Source organism: Cetorhinus maximus, chromosome 4 (assembly GCF_964194155.1).
Source record: "Cetorhinus maximus chromosome 4, sCetMax3.hap1.1, whole genome shotgun sequence".
In the NCBI taxonomy this organism is placed as follows: Eukaryota; Metazoa; Chordata; class Chondrichthyes; order Lamniformes; family Cetorhinidae; genus Cetorhinus; species Cetorhinus maximus.
The window spans coordinates 156,847,568-156,874,238 of NC_135882.1; the positions used below are offsets into that span (position 1 = coordinate 156,847,568).

The 26,671-nt window shown below is 44.2% G+C and overlaps 1 protein-coding gene across 1 annotated transcript in view; it reads right to left on the minus strand.

Moving 5' to 3' along the window:
* lama1 (laminin, alpha 1) overlaps positions 1-26,671 on the minus strand; it is a 327,154-nt gene that overhangs the window by 172,376 nt on the left and 128,107 nt on the right. Inside the window, exons 14-17 of the mRNA XM_078541251.1 lie at positions 24,228-24,439; positions 17,885-17,996; positions 1,535-1,645; positions 75-202 (exon numbers count right to left, since the gene is read on the minus strand). Of these exons, the coding sequence (XP_078397377.1) occupies positions 75-202; positions 1,535-1,645; positions 17,885-17,996; positions 24,228-24,439 (563 nt within the window). The remainder of the gene's footprint in view (positions 1-74; positions 203-1,534; positions 1,646-17,884; positions 17,997-24,227; positions 24,440-26,671) is intronic.

Here is a 26,671-nt window from a genome sequence, read left to right on the forward strand (position 1 = left end):
TATTACAATGATTATAGTTGCTAAGGCAACAGCATTTATAACCTCCCTTGCAGTACAAAGGACAACAGGCTTACTTGTTCGAGGAAATGTTCAGTGGGCAAGCACATGGTTGGCAATCCTCAGCAGTCCCTCTGGTGGGATCACCATATAAACCAAAGGAGCACTGATTGCAATTTGGGCCAGTTGTGTTGTGCTGACAGTCCTGGAAATGAGTGAAAAAAAGGAAAGACTTGCATTTACATGGCACCTTTCACAACATCAGGCAATCCCAAAGTGCTTTACAGGCAATTAAGTACTTTGAGGTGTAGTCACTCTTGTAATGTAGGAAATGTGGCAGCCAATTTGTACACAGCAAGCTCCCACAAACAGCAAACAGATAAAAAAAACTGCCAATTTCATTTTTGAGGCCATGATTCAATATTGGCCAGGATACAGCAGCTAACTGCACTCTCTTCTGTTATATCCACCTGAGGGGGCAGACAGGAGCCTAGCATCTTGTGCAGAAGATGGCACCTCCGACATTGCAGCATTCCCTCAGTACTGCATTGAGGTCGGCCTAAGATCAGGGGTTGGCAACCATTTTACCTAAAGAGCCTTTGTACTTCATTCCTTTTATTAAAGTGTACCTTTATACTTTTTATAAAAGATTCACCTAAAATAAAAACTTTTGCGAGCCATTGGACAAAAATTCAGCATTTCTAAACCAACTGTTTGACAAATTGCCAAGTGCATCTGACAGAATGATTAATCAATAAAATCCATGCTTGCTTGTGCTGCATCGTTACACACACCACTTTCCCCTTTTGGGGAACAGGCAATCTATCAACCCGCTAAACTACATCATGAACACTTCTTCCATGGCCAACAAGTCCTGGAGTGGGAATTGAACTCAGAGGCAGAAACACTACTGACTGAGCCACAAGATCTTCTCTAAAGGCATTCAATTTATGCATCAATGCATATTCTGGAGTGGGATTTGACCCTGTGCACCACCCCCATCCCCCACCGACCTGGCTCAGAATAAACAGCGCAACTGACTGAGCCAAAATTGACACAGGGATTTCTTTAAAATATAATAAGCAGGGAAAAAACAATTACTCAAAGCAATCACAAGTCCTTATCTCCCCTAGGCAAGTAATTTAAAATGGTAACTATTTATATATCTATAAATAATACAGCTCTTCATTAAAAAAAAAACTAAAATAAATATAAAAGCCATAAAGACGCAGAGCCTGACCACAAGTTTGCTAATCTCAGCTGGGATAGTTACCCTGAGCATCCCTGGCCTTGGCCTGGAACTTAAATCGAAAATACAATCCTTGAAAGGTTGAAGTCATATAACCCAGACAGATACGATACCTCGAAAAAGCTTTGGACAAGTTCCCATTTGTCGGTACCATCAGATTTTTACAAAGAAATGTGAAATTGTACAAGAACCGGTCCCTATTGTCTACCGCAATAACAATGTTCTGCTTTTAGGATTCCACCTCGTATTGGATTGCACATTAGGTAAATCACATCAACTGGGACTTACCAGGCAAGTGCTGTTAATGTCACATTCTGTAGCATGGCCATTGCATTCACACTGTTGACAGATGCCTCCAAACAATATTCCATCAACGCGATAAAAACCTGGGATACAAGACTGTTGAAAAGAGTAATTGAGCACAAAAATCTCACAGCAGAGCATTTCTGCTATCTCGTAATATTCTAATCTTCTCAGTTGTAATTCAGGCGATATTTCTGAAGGCTCTGTTCTTGGATTCAGATTTTTTTCCCAAATGAAATGTGGGCAATTTTCTGAGTGCACGTTGATGGGAGGAGGAGAAACTTCAACCACCACCAGCACAAGTCTGAAAAGAGCCCACGATTTTCCCCACACTCACTCAGAGAATGCAGTTCCCCTACCCCCAGAAGAAAGTGTACGGCCTTTTAAACCGGAAGAGATAGCATTACGTTGGGAAATCATGTTCATTTGGAAAGGCTGAATTCTACAAAGCACAAATAAATTAATAATAGCGTGAGAATTTGTTTCAAGTGCTAGGATCATGTTCTTTGGGCCTTGAGAATTCCTGTGGGCCAAGTTTTATTCAGGCTGTACATTGTGCATCGGATGAACGCAGAGATCGCACTGCCCACCCAGCAGGACCAATAAGAGGCCCCAGTCATTTTCGGGGTCAGAATACTTGACAAGCAACCAGCACTGTACACGAGCCCTTAAACGTGGGGTTATGAAGCAGAGAGGGACGTGTAGAGGATGGGAACATTCATGCTTCCCCTTGCACTTCCAAAAATGAGTGCCGCAGTGTTATTTTCCCCCTTTTATCAGAGCGACCTGCAGCTGCTCCTTTGAGGGGAACAGCCCTGGAACTGCTAATCGAGAAGCTCAAAACCTATTACATCTCTAACTTTTCCCAGTTCTGATGAAAGGTCATCAACCTGAAACGTTAACTCTGTTTCTCTCTCCATGGATGTGGCCAAACCTGGCAGGTTTTTCCAGCACTTTCTGCTTTTCACATTAGCCCTGGAACTGTGCCTCATTAGACACGATTATGGGATGTGTAAGTCAAAGTATTATTTACCTTTTTAATGCACAATCACTTTGTAGCTGTTTATTTTATATTAATAAATGGAGACTGGTTGTGGTGTAACCCTGTGTGCAGAGTCTGTCTCATGGTGGTAACATGGAGCATCAAGACGAGAGGTGAGCCCAGACCAAAGATATCTAAAGAACTGTATTGAACTGTACTGTGGGCTCGAAGATGCAAAGCAGGATGGTTAATTTAGCCAAGACAAAACCTTGCTAGGATTAGCAAGTTCTGCAAAATGAATTAAACTGCAGGGCTGCTCATACCAGGGAAGACAAACAGCCTCTTTAAGGGGTAATAAACATGCCTCCTTCTCCCAGCCGTAGAGATTGATAACAGTGTTAGAGATAACGAAGCAGAGTCAAGCTGGCTATGGTACTTCAAGCCTGGCCTTCAAAGGGGGCCTAAACAAGAGAGATCGGAAGAAAGCTTGGAGAAGAACAGTGATGTAATTGAAAGCCAATTAAATGGATTAAAAGCAGGCTTTACCTTTTATGGTACAGGGCGATAGCAAAAAAAAAGGTATAAAGAAAGAGCCCACAGGAACATTGTTGCTGCAGTGGTTAGAGTTATTTGATCAGTCACTCCGAAGTCATGCATGGAGGACTCGTTGGCAGATTGACCACCAAGACTGACTCTGGCTCGAGGTGAAACTAAGCACCCGGTATTATCATGAGTATGTACTATTGTTACTATTGTACTATTGTTACTATTGTACTATTGTTACTATTGTACTATTGTTACTATTGTACTATTGTTTAGTGGTTTAATAAAGATGTACTACATCTAGTGGAACAATACCCAAGTTGTTGTGCACCAGAATAGAAGCAAGAAGTTTCAGACCAGGAAGTGGGTCTTACAACTGGCTAGCCAGGCACTTGAAGGTAAAGCAATGGCCAGAGGTGCTATGCATGGGCTGGTCTTGAAGTACGCGGCAGTGAAGTTACCTCTCAACAGAGGTGGTTTTGAGTTCTCCTGGAGAGCGATAGTCCAGTAGATGAGGCAGAACAGTGGACACAAGGGTCCTCTTGTAAGCAGACCTCGACGAAAACAGTTTGGCCGATGACAACGGTCGACCAGGAGGCCACCTGCTGTCCATAGTCCCTATAAGACAGCAGAGATATCAACATCCACCGGTTGGTCAACAGGGTCTAGGGGTGCTGTACTGTGAGTTTGTAATCCCATATACAGATGCCCTGTGAAAAATGGCAGTGGACATGTCAAAGTTAGAGTCAGGTAAAGATCCTTATGGATACTTCCTACAGATAGTTCAAATAGCGGGGCTACACGACCTCAATGAGGGAGAGAAAAACAAACTGTTGCTTTTTATCTTAGGATCTTATTTTTATCTTAGGATCTTAGCGACAGTACAGGAAAGATGAGGCCAAGAAAACAAAACTCAAGCAGGAGCTGGAGGAGAGAGATATGAAGCTCAGTGAGTGGGATGTGGTTATTAATGGGTTAATGAAACAGCTGGACAACGAGAGAGAGAGAGATGAGGCAAAGGACAGTGAAAGATTTGAGCTGGAAAGGAAACAAGGGTTAAGAAAGACTCAGTATCTGGAAAGTGAGTGTGTCAATAATCAGCATCAGTGTGATGAATGGGCTGCACAAGCAGTAGAGCAGGGCCGCAGGGCAGACAGCAGAACGAGAGGCTGAGGACCTGAAAGTCGCCGACCCTCCTATGCACCAACAGTGTCTAGAGGGGAAAGGTATTAAAGCAGATCGCACTGAGAGCCTGTGCAAGATAGAGAGGTTGAGAGAGCAGTTGCAGGTGCACAAGGGAGTTGTGTGTGAGATGGGTAATCGAAAGACAACAATTACAGAAATGGAGAAGCAGAAAGATCCCGCTACCGATGAGGATGACCCACCAGTAGCAGACGGACAGGACAACGGTCGGCCAGGAGGCCACCTGCTGTCCACAGTCCCTATAAGACAACAGAGATATCAACATCCACCGGTTGGTCAACAGGGTCTAGGGGTGCTGTACTGTGAGTTTGTAGTCCCATATACAGATCTCCTGTGAAAAATGGCAGTGGACATGTCAAAGTTAGAGTCAGGTAAAGATCCTTACGGACACTTCCTACAGATTGCTCAGATAGTGGGGCTATACGACCTCAATGATGGAGAGAAAAACAAACTGTTGCTTTTTACCTTAGGATCTAACACCTAATGCAACACTTCAAAATGAAGGAAAGTTGGGACAGATGGCCTTGGGTGCATTGAAAGGGAGAGTTATAACAGCTATGGGCTTAGGAAGAGGGGATCCTTTTAAATTGCTGGAGGCAGTGAGACAGTGATCCATGGAAAGCTGAAATGTTTATGCTGTGAGACTATGGTCAGTATATAACGGAGCTCATGGAGGTCTGGACTGGGCCCAAGCTGACCTCTGGGGGGGGGCAGCCTTAACCAATGGATGTGGACACTAACAGCCCACTTGTTACCGCATTTACAATCAGCCTTTGAGGATTTGACCCAGAGGCAGCAGACAATATGGAGGCAGGAGTCATGAGAAAGATGACATCCAATTTGAGAGAAGTCTGGCAGAAAAGGCTTTGGGTCGGACCATTAGCCAAAAGAGGTGTGCGACATAAAGGGAACAGCTCCTAAGAAATGGCAACATGAAGGAGGGACCAAAGGGCCAAGAACTGTGGAATGTTATAATTGTGGAGGAAAGGGTCATTTTAAGCGAGACTGCAGAAAGCCTCTCAGGGAATTATGGTCGGATGGCTCAAGGAATTACAGAGTTGTAATGACACCAGCCCTAAATGATGTTGCATCTTGATGCTAGAATTGGGTAAAGGGACACAATGTTCCGACACCAGGTCACATTGGAGAACAGCCCGTTGTGGTTAAAGTTTGCTAAATGGTGAAGGGGTGGTCCTTTAGATGAAGATGCTCGGGATACCCCAAGTAAGGGGAAGGGGGAATTAGGGAAACCCCAGCAGCAGGGGGAACCTGGAGTGACACGGAGAGGAGGCCACCCCAAGGCTACAAATCAGGAAGAAGTTAAAATTCATCACTCCACTAGGTCAGATTGAACTGTCTGGTTCCAGGGCAAAGTAAATTAAGGGCAACCATAAACTTAACGGTGGTGGCGGTGAAGCTTGGGGCTCTGTCCTATATTATATGTCTTGGTCCAAGCCAAGGTTAGTGACTTTAGACTGGGGATGTGATAAGGGAAAACTGAGGAATATCTGGCTGGGTGCACTACATTGATACTAAGGCTGTCACTGTTTACTGGACCCAAATAAAGGGAGAGCAGGGGGTGTACACATGTGCTCCTGTCCAAGGGTAGTGCATTTGGGGGTCATTGTCGGGAATAAGGCTGGGATTGCCCGAAGAGCTACCCAAATCATCAGCCCCTAGCCATCTTCGAGCTGCAGTGAAAGTCAGGCAGTGGAGTCTCCAGAGCATAAACTAGGTCCAAAGAATGGTCTAGCGTTAATGCCTACTGGGAAAACATTGTATCAGGATGTACACCATGAGGTGGTAGCGGTGATGTTGAATTTGACAGGGATAGGATTACCAGATTGGTGTGGTAAAAAGGCAAGGAGTCTGTATGAACAAACGTTAGAACAAGTGTTGGACAAGCCATTGGCCTGGAGACGGGGATAGCAGGTTGGTGACAGTACTATAAATCTGCAGGGAATGGGATTAAAATCAGGAAAAAAATATATTTAGTCAATGATGCTGCCACAATATTTAACACGGGGGTATTGTGAATTGTTTGGATCTGGCCTCTCTGGAGGTAGAGATGCAAAACCAAAAGGGAAAAATGAAGAACATTGTAACTGAAGAGAATACCAATCAGGACTCTGAACTAACAGAGGACCAAATTATAACCATGCACCTGAAGAGGGCGGTGAAACAATTGGAGAATCACGTCAGGGCTATTAATAAACTCATCCGGGGTGACAGGAATACCTCCAGTGATGCTCCCAGGAATGAGGCATTTGTTATGCATGGCTCCTGGTTGGTAGAGCAAGCCAGTGACAACATGAAACAAATTTCACAAAGGGGAAGAGCCCTCATGGGTTACTAATGACCGGTCGGAAACATTGACTAAACATGAAAACATCATCGTGTATCAGCTCAGGGGTTTGGTCCATGTATATCCTGAACAGATAGATTGTGAAAAGGAAAAATGGAAGTTGATGGAATTGCTGCTTTACCTTCCACTAACATCGCAAGGGGTGAAACCACTTCCGATATGTAAGGTTGAGAATATCAGAGTTTTAGAAGGGGATGACCTATGCAGTGAATATGGGTGATTATATAATGGGAACCCATCTTGAGGGCTTGTCACACTCGAAGGGATGAATTGGTGTATCCTGACAGGAGGGAAAGGCATGGTCAGCTGACCTGTGGGTTTAACATCCTGAAAGTAAACTGTACCATGGAGATAGTGAAGGCAATCTTTAAGCCTACTCAGGTAGTCTATGTAGTGTAGGGAGATGTTATCAGTAAGGGTCGAATTTGAAATGCCCAATAATCCTACGTACTTTTTGTTTCATTCCTGAGTGACCTGTGAGGCTGAGGAAAGAGAATATTTACAGTCATAACTGCATTGAAATTAAAGCTGGAGACACAAATGAAGGGGAGCTGTGGGAGTATGTGGAAAATTTAGCTTATGATATCCCCTCACTACCAGGACAACTGGTTGAGCTATGGGAAGGTATTTATGAATCTCAGAAAATATACCATCACTTAAGCAAGTAAATCATGAGATTCTACAAGAAATCTAGACCACTAAGCAATGGTCTTGGTGGGATAGGTTATGGGACTAGGGGAGTAATATTGAAGTCCATTCTTGGATATGAATTATTTTTCTTGTATTAGTTATACAGTTGTTTTATTAGTCATACATCTATTGTATGAATTATGTCACCAGCGTAGACATAGAAAGCTGAAACACTGGGCTAAAAAACAATAAGCAAGCAATGCTCATGTAAGTGTAGTAATGTTCTTAGAAGTCGCAATTATACACTTAAAGGGTGAATGCTGTAAGCCAACACAATATTTACTTTTTTAATGTACACTTTTTAACCATGTAACTGTTGCTTTATTTCTTTTATATTAATAAATGTAGACCAGCTGTGCTGTAGCCTTGTGTGCAATGTCTGTCTCATAGTGTAACACGGAACATCAAGGCGAAAGGCTAACCCAGACCAAAGATATCTAAAGAGCTGCACTGTGGGCTTGAAGACGCAAAGCAGGATGGTTAATTTAGCCAAGACAAAGCCATGCTAGAATTAGTAAGTTCTGCAAAATGAATTAAACTACGAGGTTGCTCCTACCAGGGAAGGCAGACTGTGTTTCATTAAGGGGTAATAAACATGCCTCCCTCTCCCAGCTTTGGAAGTTGATAACAGTGTTAGAGATAACAAAGCAGTGTCAAGCTGGCAATCGTACCTCAAGCGTGGCCTTCAAAGGGGGCCTCAACAGAAAACATCTGGAGAAAGCATGGATAAGGTAGTGCAAGCCAACTAAATGTGTTAAAGCAGGCTTTACCTTATATGGCACAGGGCCATAAAAAAAAGAGGCATAAAGGAAGAACCCACGGGGACATCTTTGCTGCAGCGGTTAGAACGGTTTGGTCAGTTGCTCTGAAGTCAAAGCACGGAGGGATCATTGGCAGACACCACTGAGACGGACTCCGGCTTGCAGGGAAACTAAGCAACTGGCTTTATTGTGAGTATGTACTATTGTTAAGTGGTTAAATAAAGGTGCATCACATTCAGTGGAACAATATCCAAGTTGTTGTGTGTCATTGATACCCAGAGTAGAGGTTAGCACTTTCAAACCAGGAAGAGGGTCTTACTGTGAAATTAGGGCTATTACACAACGGAAAAGATTCTGCAACCCACGTTCTGGTCTAAGGGCAGAATTTTCTGTGCCCGCTGGCGCTGGCCGTGCTCGGCGGTGTGAGCGGACAATATGGCGAGGCGGCCAGAAATTGGTTTCACAACATAGTGAAACCAGTTTGCGATCATCTGCTCAGCACGTTGATGGTGGGCCGCATTTCCCGCCATCGGGAAACTCATTGTAATACATCTGCATACCATTATAAGGCCAGCCTGCCTGAATCATCCCCCCACACGGGATCAACAGCAGATAACACGCGCGGACTTGGCAGGCTGCACTTTGAGGGGAACATAGAGGTGAGTGCACAGTATCAGTAAAAGGTGCGCAGGAACAGAGGGGAGACTTTGGTCTGAGTGAGCCAGACACCAAGTGAGTAAATTTGGAAATTTGGTTCAAAGTGGGAATTCGGTGCATGGGGTAAAGAGGAGCTTTAGGTAAGGTTTACTGTGATTTAGAATAGAGCACTGGGAGTTGGGTAATTAACGGAGTTGGGAAGGAAGGGAAAGAGATGCCCTTTTGCTTTCTGCTTTCTAACTTTCTCAGCCTTCAGGAAGTGGTCGTACTCTGCTACAGAAGAAGCAGCTAGTTATTTGGTGAGTATCTGGCAAGTGACTAAGGTTCAAAATAATCTTGCAACTGGTGGTAAGGTTAATAAAATATATAAACACTGAAGTAAAATATATAATTGAATAAAATAATTAAATAGTTAATTAGAACACATTAAAGATGTCAGGACAGGTGATGTGTCGCAGCTGCAGCATGTGGGTGCTCCTGGATGCTAGTTTGACCCAGGGCAAACACATCTACAGTAATTGTTTGAAATTTGAGCAGCTTCAGCTCCAATTTATGAGCTGGAGGCTGAACTACAAACACTGTGATGCATCAGGGAGGGGGAATGTTACCTGAATTCTTTGGACCAGGAGGCAGTCACACCTCTTAGGACCGGGTCTTCTGATTTGGCCAGTGGTCAGGGAGTGTGACTGCGACTGAGGCAGGTAAGGGGACTCAAGGGCAGGAGCCTCAGCCTCTACAACTGTCCAGCAGTTTTGAGGTTTTGTGAGTTTGTTTGGATGAGAGTGGGGGCTGCAGGGCGGATGAGCTAAGTGGCCATGGCACCATGATACAGGAAGCCATTCAAGTCAGAGGGAACAAAAAGGAATGTAGCGGTAGTAGGGGATAGTATAGTCAGAGCGATTGACACTGTTCTCTGCAGCAAAGAGCGTGAGTCCAGTTGGTTGTGTTGCCTGTCTGGTGCCAGGGTGCGGTACATCTGCTCGGGGCTGGAACCTGCAGTGGGAAGGGGAGGACCCAGTCATCATGGTTCATGTAGGTACCAGCGACATAGGCAGGACAAAGAAGGAGGTTCTGCGCAGTCAGCATGAAGACCTAGGCACCTAATTAAGAAGCAGAACCTCAAAGGTCATAACCTCTGGATTATTACCTGAACCATGCGCAAATTGGCATAGGACAAATCAGATTAGGGAGAGGAATGTGTGGCTCAAAGACTGGTGTGGGGGAAGTGGGTACCGGTTCATGGGGCACTGGCACCAATACTGGGGAAAGTGGGGTCTGTATCGTGGAGACAGTCTACACCTGAACCATGCTGGGACCGGTGTCCTTACAAGTCCATAATTAGGGAAGTACGGAGGGTTTTAAACTAAATAGTGGGGGCAAGGGATCAGATGTGGGAAGATGTGGTAAATCAAAGAGCAAAGACAAAATAAAAGAAAAAGGTATTATTACAGGAAATGAAAAACAGACTGTGACAGGAAGAGACAGTACAAATCTAACAGTAAATCAAGAGATGAAACTAGATGTTATAAAAAGAATAAAAGGATAAAATTAAAAGCTCTGTATCTGAATGTACGTAGCATTCAAATCAAAACAGATGAACTGACAGCGCACATAGAATTAAATAATTATGATTTGATAGCCATTATGGAGACATGGCTGCAGGAGAACATGGATTGGGACCTGAATATTGAAGAGTACAGGATATTTAGGAAGGATGGTAAGTAAGGTAAAGGTGGAAGGGTGGCTGTGTTAGTTAATGATGTTATTAGCACAATAAAGAGGGATGATCTAAGGTCAGGAAACCTGGACGTGGAAACGGTTTGGGTAGAGCTGGGAAAAGATAAAGGCAAGAAATCACTTGTGGGAGTTATGTACAGGCCCCCTAAGAGTAACCACATGGTAGGGTTCAGCATAAAGGAAGAAATAACTGGAGTTTGTCATGAAGGCATGCCGATAATCATGGGAGATTTTAATTTATATATTGACTGGAAAAGTCAGATGGGCAAAGATAGCCTAGATGAGGAGTACTCTGAATGTTTACGGGTTAGTTTCTTAGAACAGTATGTTCTGGAGCCAACCAGAGAGCCGGCTATACTAGATTTGGATTGTGCAATGAGACGGGATTAATTAATGATCTCATATTGAAGGCACCCCTAGGTAGCAGCGACCATAATATGCTTGAATTTTACATTCAGTTTGAGGGGGAGGAGTGGGTCTGAGATGAAGTTTTTAAATTTAGTTATGGGCAATTGTGAGGGCATGAAAGCTGAGCTGGCCAAAGTGAATTGGCAAATTAGGTTAAGGGTTAGGTCAATAGAGATGCAGTGGCTAATATTTAAAGGGATATTTCAGAATACACAGAATAGATACATTCCAACAAGTGAGAAAAAGTCCAAGGGACAGCACACCATCAGTGGTTAACTAGAAAGATTAAAGATATTATCAAACGTAAAGAACAAGCATGTCAGAAGATTGGACAGAATATAAGAACAGCAAAGAAGGATTAAAAGACTAATAAGAAGTGGAAAGTTAGAGCATAAGAGAAAGCTAGCCAGAAATATAAAAACAGATAGTAAGGGTTTTCTTAAATATTTAAAAAAGAGAAGAGTTAATAAAGTCCAATAGAATGTGAGTCTGGAGAATTGATACTGGAAAACAAAGAGACGGCAGATGAATTGAACAGGTATTTTGCATTAGTTTTCATTATAGAGGATACAAGTAACATTCCAGAAAGAGCTTTAACCGGGAAATGAAAGTAGGGAATGAAGTCAGGAAAATTACAGTCACCAGAGAAGTGCTACCGAGTAAATTGTTGGAGCTGTGGGCTTACTAGAGCTTGGGTCCTGATGGACTTCATCCTAAGGTCTTAAAAGAGGTGTGTAGTGAGATAGTTGATGCATTGGTTTTAATTTTCCAAAGCTCCCTAGATTTGGGGAAGGTCCCATTAGATTGGAAGAGAGCAAATATAGCTGCATTATTCAAAAAGGGAGGAAGACAGAAAGTGGGAAGCTACAGGCCAGTTAGCTTAACATCTGTCATGGGAAAATGTTAGGAGCTATTGTTAAAGATATTGTAACAGGGCACTTGGATAAGCTCAAGGTCATCAAGCAGAGTCAGCATGGTATGTGAAAGGGAAATCATGTTGAACCAACTATTTGGAGTTCTTTGAGAAAGTAACGTGCTGTGGATAAAGGTGGATGTACTGTACTTAGATTTCCAGAAGAAATTTGATAAAGTGCCACATCAAAGGTTATTGCAGAAAATAAAAGCTCATGGTGTAGGGGGTAACATATTGGCATGGATAGAAGATTGGTTAGCTAACAGGAAGCAGAGAGTTGGCATAAATGGGTCTTTTTCAGGTTGGCAAGATGTAATGAGTGGTGTGCCACAGGGATCAGTGCTGGGAACTCAACTGTTTACAATTTATATAAATGCTTGGATGAAGGGAGTGAAGGGATGGTTGCCAAATTTGCTGATGACACAAAGATAGGTAGGAAAGTAAGTTGTGAAAAGGACTCGAAGGGCCAAATGACCTATTCCTATTCCTATTCCTGCTTCTATTTTTCTATGTCTCTAACCCTGCCGCGACGTCTTGGTGCTCCCTGGGCATTCAGTAGAGGTGGAGGCAGCCTGCTGACTGCTACGCTCCATCTGCGATGACCTTGTGAGGTGTCCTCTGGAGGGCCAAGGCTTGGAGGGCCCTAGCCCGCTTTCAATGTCCTGCTGTGTGGTAGCGGCACCCTCCTCGGCCTGTGGGGCTAGAGTGGCTGAGGTCACAGGAAGAGGGAATTCTGATGGGTCGGACACTCCCGGAGTCACCTGGGTGGATGGCCCCAGGGGTTACATCTGCTGATCCTCCTCCCTCCTCCCGATGGCCCCTGGCTGACTCCTTGAGCAGAAGTGGGAGCTGGAGTGATTGGGCTGCCCCACATCCCTCTCGCGTACACACTGTTGGAAGCCAACTTGGCATCGGCGATGGAGTTCAGCCTGTGAAGCAGCGCAGGAGCGATGTCCTGGACCGAGATCTCCATGGCAGCTGTCATCCTACCAGTGTTGACCTTGGTGCGTTGGCATGTGGTGCTATCACCTCAGCCTGAAGGTGGACCAACTCCTCCATCGTGTCTTGCAATCTGAGGAGTGTGGCGGACATCCCGTCCTGATGTTCCCGAGCTTGCCTTTGCAGCTCCAGCAACTGTGACATGACCAAGTCCAGAGGCTCATCACTTGACTCGGACTCAGCAGATTTCTGGCCTCCAGCAGTCCTCCGAGTGCCAGAAACCTGGGAAATCCCTGCCTCCACCAGCTGTGGATCACCAGATTGCAATTCGGAGGCTACCCTAAAGCTAGGTCCCAGCGAGGTGTGTGTCTCTGTGCTGGTGGAGGGTGTGGGTGAGTGCTGTAATGGGACTTCAAGGAAGGTGCCTTCAGGTTCCTCTTCAGAGGCTTCCTTTGGACTTGATTGGAGGCCCTGGGTAATGGACTCCATCAGGTATTTGGCAGATGTGCCTGCGAAAGCAAGGAGAGATAATGAGTGCGTGGCAGTGGCCTGTGATACAGGACACATCACTCAGGACATGGTTGTCTGATGGATGTTGCACTGCTGGATCCTCACTTGGGAGAGCATCGCCGACCTCACCGTCAGCACAGGAATGGTCCAGATCCTCGCCGGCCAGCTGGATGGCTCTGTTTTCAAAGTCTGTGAGGACCTTGATTTTGGGCATTCCTCCACCAGTCTGTGACCTCTCCCTCTTGCTGTGTGTCAGCTTGTCCTGAATGAATAGAGATGGAGAGAGTATAAGTATCATGTCACCCACACATTCCAGGCCAGATGATAAGTATGCCTGGCATGTGTGGGTGGTGAGTGGTGCCATGGACAGGATGAGGACAATGAAGGTGTGTGTGAGAGTGAATGGTGATGTCCTTTGAACTGGCAGTGAATGAGGGCACTGTGAATGTGTGATGGGTTTGTGAGTGTGAGCTGAGAGTGATGAGAAGAGTGACTTACCTCGGCAGAACGGAGGAGATCATTCATCCTTTTGTGGCATTGAGTGGTTGTCCTCTTTTGCAGGGCATTGGCGCTGACCACCGCTGCCACTGCCTCCCAATCCGGATTGGTGAGGCTGCTGCACATCCTGCGGCCGAGGCGGAGGTAGAGGACATCACGGCGGGCCTCCACAGTATCCAAAAGGCGCTCGAGGGACGCATCATTGAACCTGGGGCTGCAGTCTTTTTGCCTTTCGGGGCCATGTCTGCCATGCAGCAGTTCAGGGCTGGAAGCACTGAGAGGTGTACACGTGGCTGCACTTTAAATAAGGCACCCGGCGTGATGAAGCCGCGAGGTGATAGCATGGCAGGCGAATGAAAGTGAACCTGCCATAGAAACGGCGCGTTTCCCAGGCTTACATAATTAATGCAGTGGGTTTGGGACAATATGGCGTGAGAAGCCACCATTGCGGTCGATGGGTAAAACAACAGTTTAGCCACCCGCTACCACAATTAGTGCAAACCGGGGACAATTCCACCCTAAGGCTCACAGGAGTGGAGCCTTAAAAATCACTTTAGGTTCAGCGAGGTAAAGGTGTATATGGTGAGAAATTGAATGTCGCCAAAGTCCCAGAGGACTATAGGCTGCTCTCTCATCAGAGAGAGACAACTGGTGGTGAATTGAACTTGAGGGTCACCTCAGGCGAGGGGTGAGGTTGAGAAGGCAGGGCCTTCATGGTGACCTCAGCCGGTACGGGAATTGAACCCGTGCTGTTCGTGTGCTTCATAAGTTGCATCCTTTATCATGACACTTCAGCAAAACCTGCAACATTGAGAAATGAAGGAATGCTTGACCATCATGTTATGAGGCAATTTGCTATTCAGAATGTCTCAGAATTTTGATATTTGTACTGCAACTAATCCATTCATTGAAAATTCTCCAAACAGTAACTTTAATGAAAAAGTCAGTATAGAAACAAAAACAGGATCTCCATTTCATATTTAGTACTGACTTTTTCCAATCAAATTGACAGCTTTTTCTTGGTGAGAATAATCTCAAGAACTAACATTTATTCATTAATTCGACTTAAACAAGTTAACATATTGACGTGGACTTAATTTACAAATCATTACAGCTGCATGTACCTTTGGCATGTCACAATGACCTATTTTTGAATGGTAAATTGCCTGAATGGTAACATTCTCATGGAGGCAATGGAGCAGAGTTATAGGTACATCAATACACAAATCTTTGAAAGCTATTAGGGCAGAGCTTGCTGGAGCAGGGCATCTCATGACATTCCCATTTAGTTAGACTCTTTCCTGCAGCCTTCAACTCCAACAGTTTCTCCCCTGTGAGCTACTGGAAGTGTGTATTAACGCAGTGAGGACAACAGGGCATCTGGGGACTTGATGAACAACGGGGCCAGCAGCTATCTTCATAAGAGATTTAAGGATTGAGAAAAAAACTGAGGAAGGGCTGAGAAGGAGAGTGAACTCAATGTTAAATCAGCTGCAGAAAGAGAAACAAAGAGAGGGAAAGACAGAGAAAAAAAACACAGAAAGGGCAAGTAAGAAAAATAATTTAAAATGTCAAATCTGAAATTTTTAAAATCTCCAACAACAATTCACCAGTTGAAAGGATTAGGCGTGATAGTTTCAGTCGTTCACTTTCTGGGCCAGAAAGGTTAATTCACACTCATTAACAATGATCATTTCATTATTAATTGCTAGACTTAACTTTTGGTGGCAAATTTAACAGACAATTAAAGTTCAAACTTCATGAAACTCATGCGTAGTTAAAGGTGAGATTCCATTTTGTGAAGGTAATGGTGGAGCAGTGCCAATCATTCAGCAGCTTTGTGGCCATTTACAATTCATTGCTATCTCTTCCTTGCCACATGTTGCTGACTGCCTTGCATATTAATAACTTTGGGGGTCATTCAGATGCTGTTTTTTTCCCAGCAAATTCTGACTCATTTGAATCATAGAAGGGGAGGTATAAATTGGCATGATACATGGAATGAAATGCCAGACTTAAAGCATAAAGGTAGCAATCTTTAGGTCAGAACAGGCCGGGGGGATTTAACATAGGTGTTTGCAATTAAAAAAAATGATATGAAGAAATGAATAGTAAAGGATGACAAATTAGTATCAAAAGTTGGGTAAGTTCAGGATTGGAATTGGAAGCATAAAAAGCATTGGGGTGAGAAGAATTTTCATGCAAAGGGTTATTAGGATAAGAAATGTGTTGTCATACTTGGCATTTGAAGGAAAGTCAATCAGAGAGTCATAGAAAGCTGCAGAACCGAGAAGGCCATTTGTCCCAAACAAAAACAGAAAATTCTGGAAAAACTCAGCAGGCCTGACAGCATCTGTGGAGGGAGAAACAGAGTTGACATCTCGAGTCCGTATGACCCTTCTTCAGAGCCATTTGTCCCATTGTGCCTGTGCCAGCTCTTTGAAAGAGCTATCCCATTAGTCCCACTTCCCTACCCTTTGCTGCAATGTTTTTCCCTTTTTAAGTATTTATCCGATTCCCTTTTGAAAGTTACAATTGATTCCGATTTCACCACCCTTTCAGGCAGCGCATTCCAGATCACAATAACAATACGGTTGACTCTTAACTGCCCTCCAAATGGCCAAGCAAGCCACTGAGTTCAAGGAAAAATTAGGGATAGGCAACAAATGCAGGTCTTGCCAGTGACGCCCGCATCCCATGAAAGAATATAAAAACAACAAATCACTTCAGATTCCCTCGAGATTATCGCATACTATATAGCAGAAAGGGAGGTAAACTTTCAGAAGAGAACTTGAAGAGGAAAAACGACCAAAGTACATAGATTAGGAACAGCATGTGTTAGGGATTCTGTTTTGACAAAACACAGATCAAATTAGAGTTGCCCAGAAATCACTATGGAAGATGCGTTTATTTTTAGGTAATATACAAGAGTGTGTCCTTCCTAGCTCTTCACAATAGAAACTCATATCACTTTAGTGTCACAAAACTATCATATTTTCCATAATACTATTGTAGGATTATGGGTGTCAGTGTAGACAGTTCGGTCTGTGTGACTAATTTAATTAGACTAGAGACGCTTAAACTACAAGATTGAAGCTATCAAGAGTTGCATGTAATGCAGACTTTTGAAATGGAGATGGATGAGTTTGGATGAGAGTTCCACAGATAGGGTGTGAATAAAATTTGCATTTTTAGATAAGGGAAGGGGTTGCTTGATTTTCAAAGCAATGGTTTAGTGTTCACAACTAACCAAGATAAGTGAGGCAAAGCAATACTTTTATTTTAAAAATTGCTGACCATAATGATGAGATGAAAGATTTTTATATTATGGGAAAAGTAAATTTCCAAAGACATGTAGAACAATGGGATTTTGCACATTTAAGAGAGAGAAAAACATATATAAGGACTGATGGAAGGCTATGTGGGGGTGGCTGTAAGGTTTGGAAGATACACCATGTAAAACAGTTGTGGGGAAACAGCCTTTAGCCACGTTGCAGAAATCTGGTGTTCCAGTAACTAAAGTTGTGTGAAAAATCCTTTGGAATTCCACTGTTGAATGGGTGCTGTGGTAACCTTGCTGGATTGCTTATTTAAATTTAGAATCTATGTTGGACTGTTGCCTTACATAAAGTATGTAGGTGGGAGTCAGGTTTTTAAGAATTTTGGGATTTGTTATACTATCGAGTAACTGTAATCTTATGTATGTGTTTGAATTTTTTTCTTTTGTTAACAAATGTTTTAATTTAATTTTTTAAATCTCTAACATTGTTAGTGGACTCATTACTTCAAAATTCAGTGTATATACCTTCTCGTAATAAATACGAATTGCAAAACTGCCATGATAGCACAGCCTAGTTTTTCTTGTGGATTTGGTTAGCCTGGCAAATACCACCTGCCACATCATAACATTAGTGTCTCTCATTTTCACAATCTAGATACTGCTAGTCTGCTCTATAATTGGGCAGGGAGGGCATGAGTAGCCCTGCACAATTGAAAGGCAATGAATCCTAAATGTTACAACATTAGCATAAGTTGCCTGCAACAAAAGAGACAATTTTCCTTTAATATCCTCTAATACTAACAATGTTGGCATAAAGATATAACCAATGATAAGAGATTTCTGTATTACCTCACAGGAAATGCCAGAGTAGCCTGGTGGGCATTCACAGTGTTCAACATCCACTGCGGGCAGAATGTCAATGGCATTGGGATTTGCAACATCCAAGGTGACAGAATTCAGCCTGAAAGTACAAAGATTTGCATAATTGCCACTGTTATAACACTTATCAAAGTGAAGTGGATCAATTGTGGGTTTTTTTTTTAGGGTAAATATAACCAATGTCTACGTAAACTAGACAGGACAAGCTAAGCTCTGGTAGCTTATTGTAAGTGCTTATTTTAAGTGCCACACAGGCTTGTATTCTGTCTCATTCAAGTTTGGCTTACATCCAACTGGTTAATCAGATCTGCATTGTGATTAATCAAATAAAAATGTCCCATACTTGTGACCCTGACAGCTAAACTCTAAACAATTCTGCCAATCTAACACCATAGCTTACATCATCGGATATTATTTAATCAGATGTTTCCAGGCTCTATTTATTTCCTGGCAAAACATTAATATACATGCCAACCATTGAATTTCATGGTGACAACATTTTGGCTGCCCTACCACTGTGTCACTGCTTGAGGCCAGATTCCAGGAGAAATCCAAGACCAGAGAAGCCTTTGTAGGTCTGTACCAGCCAATGACACGGTCTGCGTTAAAGGACTGATTCTAAAGCAGGATCATCCTTGCTTCAAAATACCATGCCTGCCATGGACAATGCTGGGTAATAGGCAGATGTTCAGCAATAACCTGCTCATTGGGATAGCTCACCTTTGTTCCTCATAATGGACTGCCAGGAGGCTGCCAATTCCCTTCACACTGCGCCTGAGCAATGTGCTGCTAATTTAGTCACGCAAATTTGCCTAACAGGGGCCTAAATAGCATGAAACAATGGGCAGAATTTTACATTCAGCGTGCGGGCGTGGGCCCGACAAGCTGGAATGTAAAATGATGCCACGACGATGTCAGGCGTGCATCCCAGCGTCATTATGAACTCGAGCAATGTTTCGTTCGGCAGACGGGTGGAGGAGTCAGCTGCGCACCCACTGATAATTGAAAGGCCTATTAAGGCCATTAACAAGGTAATTGAGTTGAATTTTACGCTGCCCGTCCAACCTTATATTTAATTGGTGGGCAAGCGAAAAGGCCAAGCGGCCTTTATGTTTTTTAGGAAACCTCATCCACGAGCAGGATGAGATTTCCTAAAGCTACTGCTAATTAAATAAAAACTTTCTTTTGGAAATAAAAACATGTCCCATCCCATGTGACACAGTCACACGGGGGGACATGTTTCATTAAATTCTTATTGTCTTTAGTTATTTTTTTAAATAGCACTTCAATCTCCCTGAGGCAGCTCCATGCCTCGGAGATTGAAGTGCTCTTTTGTGCGCGTGTGAGAACTGCGCTCTGGACCCGGCTCTCCCTCCTCCCCCTGCCCGCACAGGTAGCACTCAGCGCTACTGCTCGCAATCCACGCAGGTCGGGCCTTAATTGGCCCGCACACATGAAATCGCGGTGCGGAGCTGATCGCGGGCGGCGAACAGCTCCGTGACCACCCCTGCTCGCTCCCACCGAGCTCACCCGACAACTGGAAAATCCTGGCCAATGCTTCTGGAAATGGATACTAAATAACCCCTCTCCCAATAAAATAACCTCTACTGCATTCCATTTGGACAACAGGAATGTCACATCTGAGAATGAACTTCTGAGGTTGCACTGTGACACACGACCCCATTCTGGCCAATCCCAGAGTGAAGCTGGCCCACACGCTAACATTTTACGGTCATCTGAAAGGGTGGATACCAAGCTGAAGACGATGGTTAACCTGGTGAGCAGAAGTTGGGGAGCATCGGTATCAGTGTTTTGGACATCAGCGCTGGGTCTTGTGATCTTGTGGCACTCTGTTGCTGAGTGCTGTGTACTGATATGGACAAAAAGTAGCCACACTCGGCTTGTTGATATCCATCTGTTGACGTACCAATGTGGTATAACACTGCAATTCCTGAGGCAATGCCATCATCCTAGCTTCCTGGTACTGACACACATCGCACCCCCATCCTCTCGCCTTAATGCTGCAACCCTCTGAGAGGCCCAGCGAGTCGAGGAAAACAAGCATCTCCGCATCGACCAGGACTGCAACACCGTCCCTTTTACAAGCCCCTTTTCACCCAGGCACTTAACCTTCGACAATGCGACTTCGACCCTGATGAAGCTTGGAAAACCAAATGGGATTCAGAGGAAGACACAAACAAACCCCTTGTGGAAGACCCAATGCAGAAGATCCCTGGCTTTGATCTTCAACGAAGCCTGTGGGCCACCCTAAAGCACATCCACCCAAACCAGAGCAGCTGAAAATATTTGATGTACAAATGGAAAATTTAAAATTCTCCACTGGGCAACTGTGGGTCATGTGGAAGAGACCATGAAGCATGCGACAACTCAGTGTCCGATTGACAAATACAATATTCTTCACTACTCCTGATGCTTTACAACTAGAATGCAGAATTATAATTATTGCTCTATATCTACAACAGCTGTAAGAAAGAGAAACTGCCTGATTGCCCAAATCAATGCAACTAAGATATCATTCCCTGCACCCCTGCCCAACCTGCTCCTTCTGAGCCTGGTGGCTGAAGTGCCAGACAGTTCCCATTTCACTAATGGCCAGGCTTGATGCCTCTGTGCACCGTAGGAGAGAATGTTGCAAGGACAGGATTTCCTGCCTGCGCTCTACAGAGTCAGCAAACCTGGCCAGTGGGAGAGATGGTAAGAGACCTGTCTGGGATGTTGGCCAGTGGATTTGGGGAGGGCTGCATAAGGGAAATGAATGCTTGAGGAGAAAATGAACAGTGAATGGGTAGGGAAAGGGGAAAGGAGGATAATGCATGTCACGGGGATGGGTCAGAAAAGCTCATAAAGAGGACAGAATGCATGGTGAGTGTGGAGGTTGTGGCTGGATTGTCCAGAATGCATGGCGAGGATGGAAACCAGGGTGCATGGAAAGGGGGAAGGGCCATAATGTCTGGGGAGGGAGAAATGGGTTGGGTGGCAAGGAGGGAGTAGACAGCAGTGAAAGAAAAGCAAGTGGATGACCATGAAGAAGACAAAGGAGGGGAGAGAAGTTGGGGATTTTACTTTACAGTGGGAGGGAAGTGCCAGTGCAACCTGAGAGGGAGTAGTGAGAGAGAGGGTCAGGATAAACTGAGAAGATGGATAAGTAGTATGTCAAAAATGATCAGCTGTCCTTTTTTACTAACAGGCAGCTTGATGTCCATTCTTGATCATGCACAGCTTAGTATTAGCAGAAAGCAAAGCATGATTTCCTTTAAAAAAATTAAAAAAAATAAAGTTCAGGATTAAGATCATCAGGTTTTAATTTACAGCCAAGAAGGAACATGAGAGAAGCAGATTTGTTGCTGACATACAGCAGGTTGTATTGTACTGATTGAATAAAGTGAAGGCATTTCCTCCCTTTAGCCTGAGAAGCTGGTAATGGATCATGTACTGGAGAAATGATTGTTCCTTTAATTGAATCTCATCTGGGCCATTTCAGCAGCCAATAAGAGTTATAGCATGGGATTATGCCTTGAGAAGGAGTGACATCTCTAAATTCTGTTTTTATAATAAAATGGCAACTCCCATAAACATTTTTTCTAGTGTAATCCCTCAAGCTACCCGATTTATTGAACTGATTTTCACAATGTACTGTGGTAGGATTTGAGTTGCTAGTTAAAATACTACAACCACTGCAAAACACTGGAGTAAGCTTTCAAATACAACTTGATGCTTTCACAATGACAATTTGGCAATTTTCCATCAAATTGCTCAGCAACTCACTGTTCCCTGCTGTGATAACAATTTGTAAGATACCAGACAAATCTTAAAAATACATTTTAGAATTTTTGACCATTACTACACAGAGAGAAGAAAAAGATTTTTTTTTTTTTTGAAATGTTGAGGTTTTTGAAGTAAATTGTATTCGGGAAAGTTGAGAATGACATAGTGACAACAGGCAGTTAATATTAATGAGATAAGCTTTGATGTTGCTTCCCCACAGACTAAATAATAAACAAACGATTTGCTTGTCTCACCACTTACGCTTTGTATTGGAAAGGCTTTTTTTTCTGATGAAGGTAGTGTTAAACCTGAAGCCGCAAGAGCATGATCAGAAGGAACATAGGGAACATAGGACTCAGAAACAGGGGTAGGCCATTCAGCCCTTCAAGCCTGCTCTGCCATTCAATAAGATCATGGCTGACCTGTTTGTGATTTCAGCTCCACTTTGCCGCCTGCCCCCCCATAACCCTTGTCTATCAAAAACCTATCTAACTCTGCCTTGAATAAATTCAGTGACCCAGTCTCCACTGCTCTCTGGGCAAGAGAATTCCACATACTAATGACCCTTTGAGAGAAAAAAAATTCTCCTCATCTTTGTCTTAAACGATAGACTTCTTATTCTCAAACTGTGTTCCCTGGTTCTAGTCTCTCCCACAAGTGGAAACATCCTCATGCTATCTACTCTATCGAATCACCTCAGAACCTTATGTTTCAATAAGGTCACTTCTCATTCTTCAAAACTCCAATGGGCCTAGGCCTAACCTGTTCAACCTTTCTTCATAAGATAAGCCCCACATCCCAGGAATGAGTCAAGTGAACCTTCTCTGAACTCATTCTAATGCAATTATATCTTTTTTCAAATCGGGAGACCAAAACCATACACAATACTCCAGATGTGCCCTGACTATGACTCTGTACAGCTGTAGTAAAACTTCTCTACTTATGTAAGGGAACATGCAAGGGGTGGCTTAGAAACTATTTTGAAGCTATTTTGAAGCAGTCACTGGAGTTTAGAAGATTGAGAGGGGATCTCATTGAAACATAGGGTAGCAATTTCCATCGGCAAGCAGGGGCGGGACCCGCTCGCCGACGCATAAAACAACGCGGGGTGACGTCGGTGTGCATCCCGACGTCACCCCGCGTCACATAAGATTTTCAGTTTGGTGGGTGCGCAGTCGACTTGGCTGCACGCCTGCTGACCTGTCAACGGCCTATTAAGGCCATTATAAAAGTAATTAAAATGATTAATGGACCCGCCCGTCCAACCTTAAGGTTGGCGGGCAGGCGAGGAGCCCAGGCGGCCTTCCAAAAAAGCATGAACCTTATCCACGAGTGGGATGAGGTTTCATGGGGGATTTAAAATGTTTGGAAAATCTTTAAATAAAAGTAATGGACATGTCCCAGCTCATGTGACAGTGGCACATGAGGAGACATGTCAGGAAAATTTTTTCTTACCTTTAATAAATTTTTAGAAGTTCAACCGATCTCCCTGAGGCAGCACTTTGCCTCAGGGAGAGATCTGTGCGCTCTTCCACGCGCACGTGCGTAAGAGCGTACTCCCAGCTCAGGGACTCCCTTCCTCCCCCGCACAGGGAACGCACAGCACTTCCGGGCGGATGTCACGCTGGGCGGGCCTTAATTGGCCTGCCCATGTAAATTGGTGGTCCAATCGGGAACCTGCCTGCATGCCCCCCCCCTCCTCCACAGGGGGAAAACGCTGCCCTGTGTTTCTAAGTTTATACCAATTACAATGGCCCACAGCTATAGGGACAAGTAGTGTGTCTATTATTTTTGTATTCTTTCCAATCATAAGCGTTGCTCTCCACAAACACTTGCTGTGAAGCAGAGCAGCTTAAAAATTCACATCTATCCTTATCTCACCAGGTACTTTTTCTACCTTTACAATGAAATGTGAAAGGGATGATCATCCAGTTCAGCTCACAAGGGTTGGAAACATCGAACTCTCTGCTATAAATTCTCCTGTTTCAGACTGTAAGGGATGGGAGAGGTGGTGGCATAGTAGCTCGAATCCCACCACTAGTGGTGGAGTTTGAATCCAATAAAAAACTGGGATTAAAAGTCTAATGATGACCATGAAACCATTGTCGATTGTCATAAAAACCCATCTGGTTCACTAATGTCCATTAGGGAAGGAAATCTGCTGTCCTTACCTGGTCTGGCCTACATGTGACTCCAGACCCACAACAGTGTGGCTGACTCTTTTAAGTGCCCTTTAAACAAGGGCAATTGGGGATGGGCAATAAATGCTGGCCGGGCCAGTAACACCCACATTCCACCAATCGTTTTCATCTTCTTGTTGCAGCCTTTGGTTATGCTATGTAACAGCTAGATGTTTGCAATATGGGTACACTTCTACAGTATATCTCAGGCCGCATTAAACCACTTACTGGCATGAGGTGCACTACTGTCTCCAAGAGAATATTGAAGGCAAGACCCTGAACTTGTAACAATTCTCATCCCACTTCTTTCGTGTAGCCCTTTACACTTGTTGAATGTGTACACTCACCTGTACACAGCCTTTCTGGCAACGTTGTACGTGGCCCTGATCTGCAGGCGTGTTACATTTACGAGAACTGTCATTAGTCGATCCCGGTCTATTGCATTATTTGTATTAATGTCCACGAAGTTCTCGGGTAGGAATCGAACTGCAACCAATTGTTCTTCATACGGTTGGAGCAGGAGGCCTTCGGGCCCTGTACTCAGTGTTCGGCCATTGCCCTAAGTGATTAAAATGTACACAGTCAGCTTACAAAGTGAGGGGGATCATTTTCGGCGCAGCACCGGGAAAATATTGTAGTCTAGACAGAACAATCCAGTGATTACACGCGTCATTATACAATAACATAAAGCTTCAAACAGGAACATTTCAGCAGACTCTTGTAATGCGGAGAAATGTGAAAGCTATCTTGCATGCAGCAAGACCCTATGAGCAGCGTGGATATGAATGACTAGTTAATTTATTCTCAGTATTGTTGGTGAAGAAGCAATTGTGGTCCAGAGATCGGAAGAAATAGTTTCATGGGATTTTTTGATATTGATATGAACCACTGGAGCACACAGTTTAATACCTCTCCTGAATGGTGGCAGCCCTGACAATGCAACACCTCCTTAATACTGCAATGCAGTGTAAGGCTAGATGTTGGAAGCAAGAAACATGAACGGCGAATGACCTGGAAGTGAGAGTTAGCCTAACCGAACTGGCACAAAAAATGAAAGACCACAAACATATTTTACAAGTAATGTCTTTGGTAAGCAAAACAGCCTGCCAATCAAATCTGCATTGGAGACATCACTTCCAGACCATGATGAGTTTCGACATGATGTTGGCACAGGAGGAATATTTTTCTCCCCCTGCGAACTGAAGCCAGTAAATCAGGGTGAATACAAATGCTACTTTGACATTAGCAAATGAAGCAAAATGTACCCCATGAGGCAATGCAAAAGTTGGCCAAATTATGTCGTGTTAAATGCTACTCTTTATCCTTCTCCCTCCTCAGTCGATGCCAATTTGGATAAAATCACACAGCCTTCAATTTTTAAAAATTCATTCATAGGATGTGGGCATCGCTTGCTAGGCAAACATTTATTGCCCATTGTTAATTGCCCCTTGAGAAGGTGGTGGTGAGCTGCCTTCTTGAACTGCTGCAGTCCCTGAGGTGTAGGTACACCCACAGTGCTGTTAGGGAGGGAGTTCCAGGATTTTGACCCAGCGACAGTGAAGGAACAACGATATATTTCCAAGTCAGGATGGCGAGAGGCTTGGAGAGGAACTTCCAGGTGGCGGTGTTCCCATGTGTCTGCTGCTCTTGTCCTTCTAGACGGTAGTGGTCGTGGGTTCGGAAGGTGCTCCCAAAGGAACCTTGGTGAGTTCCTGCAGTGCATCTTTTAGATGTTACGCACTGCTGCCACAGTGCGTCAGTGGTGGAGGGAGTGAATGTTTGTGGATAGGGTGCCAATCAAGTGGGCTGCTTTGTCCTGGGTGGTGTCAAGCTTCTTGAGTGTTGTTGAAGCTGCACTCATCCAGGCAAGTGGAGAGTATTCCATCACACTCCTGAGTGTAGATAGGCTTTGGGGAGTCAGGAAGTGAGTCACTTGCCACACGATTCCTAACCTCTGACCTGCTCTTGTAGCCACAGTATTTATATGGCTAGTCCAGCTCAGTTTCTGATCAATGGTAACCCCCAGGATGTTGATAGTGGGGGACTCAGCGATGGTAATGCCATTGATTGTCAAGGGGGCATGGTTAGATTGTCTCTTTTTGGAGATCCCTGGCACTTGTGTGGCACGAATGTTACTTGCCACTTGTCAGCCCAAGCCTGAATTTTGCCCAGGTCTTGCTGCATTTGGACATGGACTGTTTCAGTGTCTGAGGAGTCGCAAATAGTGCTGAACATTGTGCAATCACAGCGAACATCCCCACTTCTGACCTTATGATGGAGGGAAGGTCATTGATGAAGCAGCTGAAGGTGGTTGGGCCTAGGACACTACTCTGAGGAACTCCTGCAGTGATGTCCTGGAGCTGAGATGACTGGCCTCCAACAACCACAACCATCTTCCCTTGTGCTAGGCATGACTCCAACCAATGGAGAGTTTTCCCCCTGATTCACATTGACTCCAGTTTTGCTAGGGCTCCTTGGTGCCACACTCAGCCAAATGCTGCATTGATGTCAAGGACAGTCACTCTCATCTCGCCTCAAGAGTTCAGCTCTTTTGTCTATGTTTGAACCTAGGCTGTAATGAGGTCAGGAAATGAATGGCCCTGGCAGAACCCAAACTGAGCGCCAGTGAGCAGGTTATTGCTAAGCAAGTGCCGCTTGATAGCACTGTTGATGACCCCTTCCATCACTTTACTGATGATCGAGAGTCGACTGATGGGGCAGTAATTGGCTGCGTTGGATTTGTCCTGCTTTTTGTGTACAGGACATACCTGGGCAATTTTCCACTTTGCTG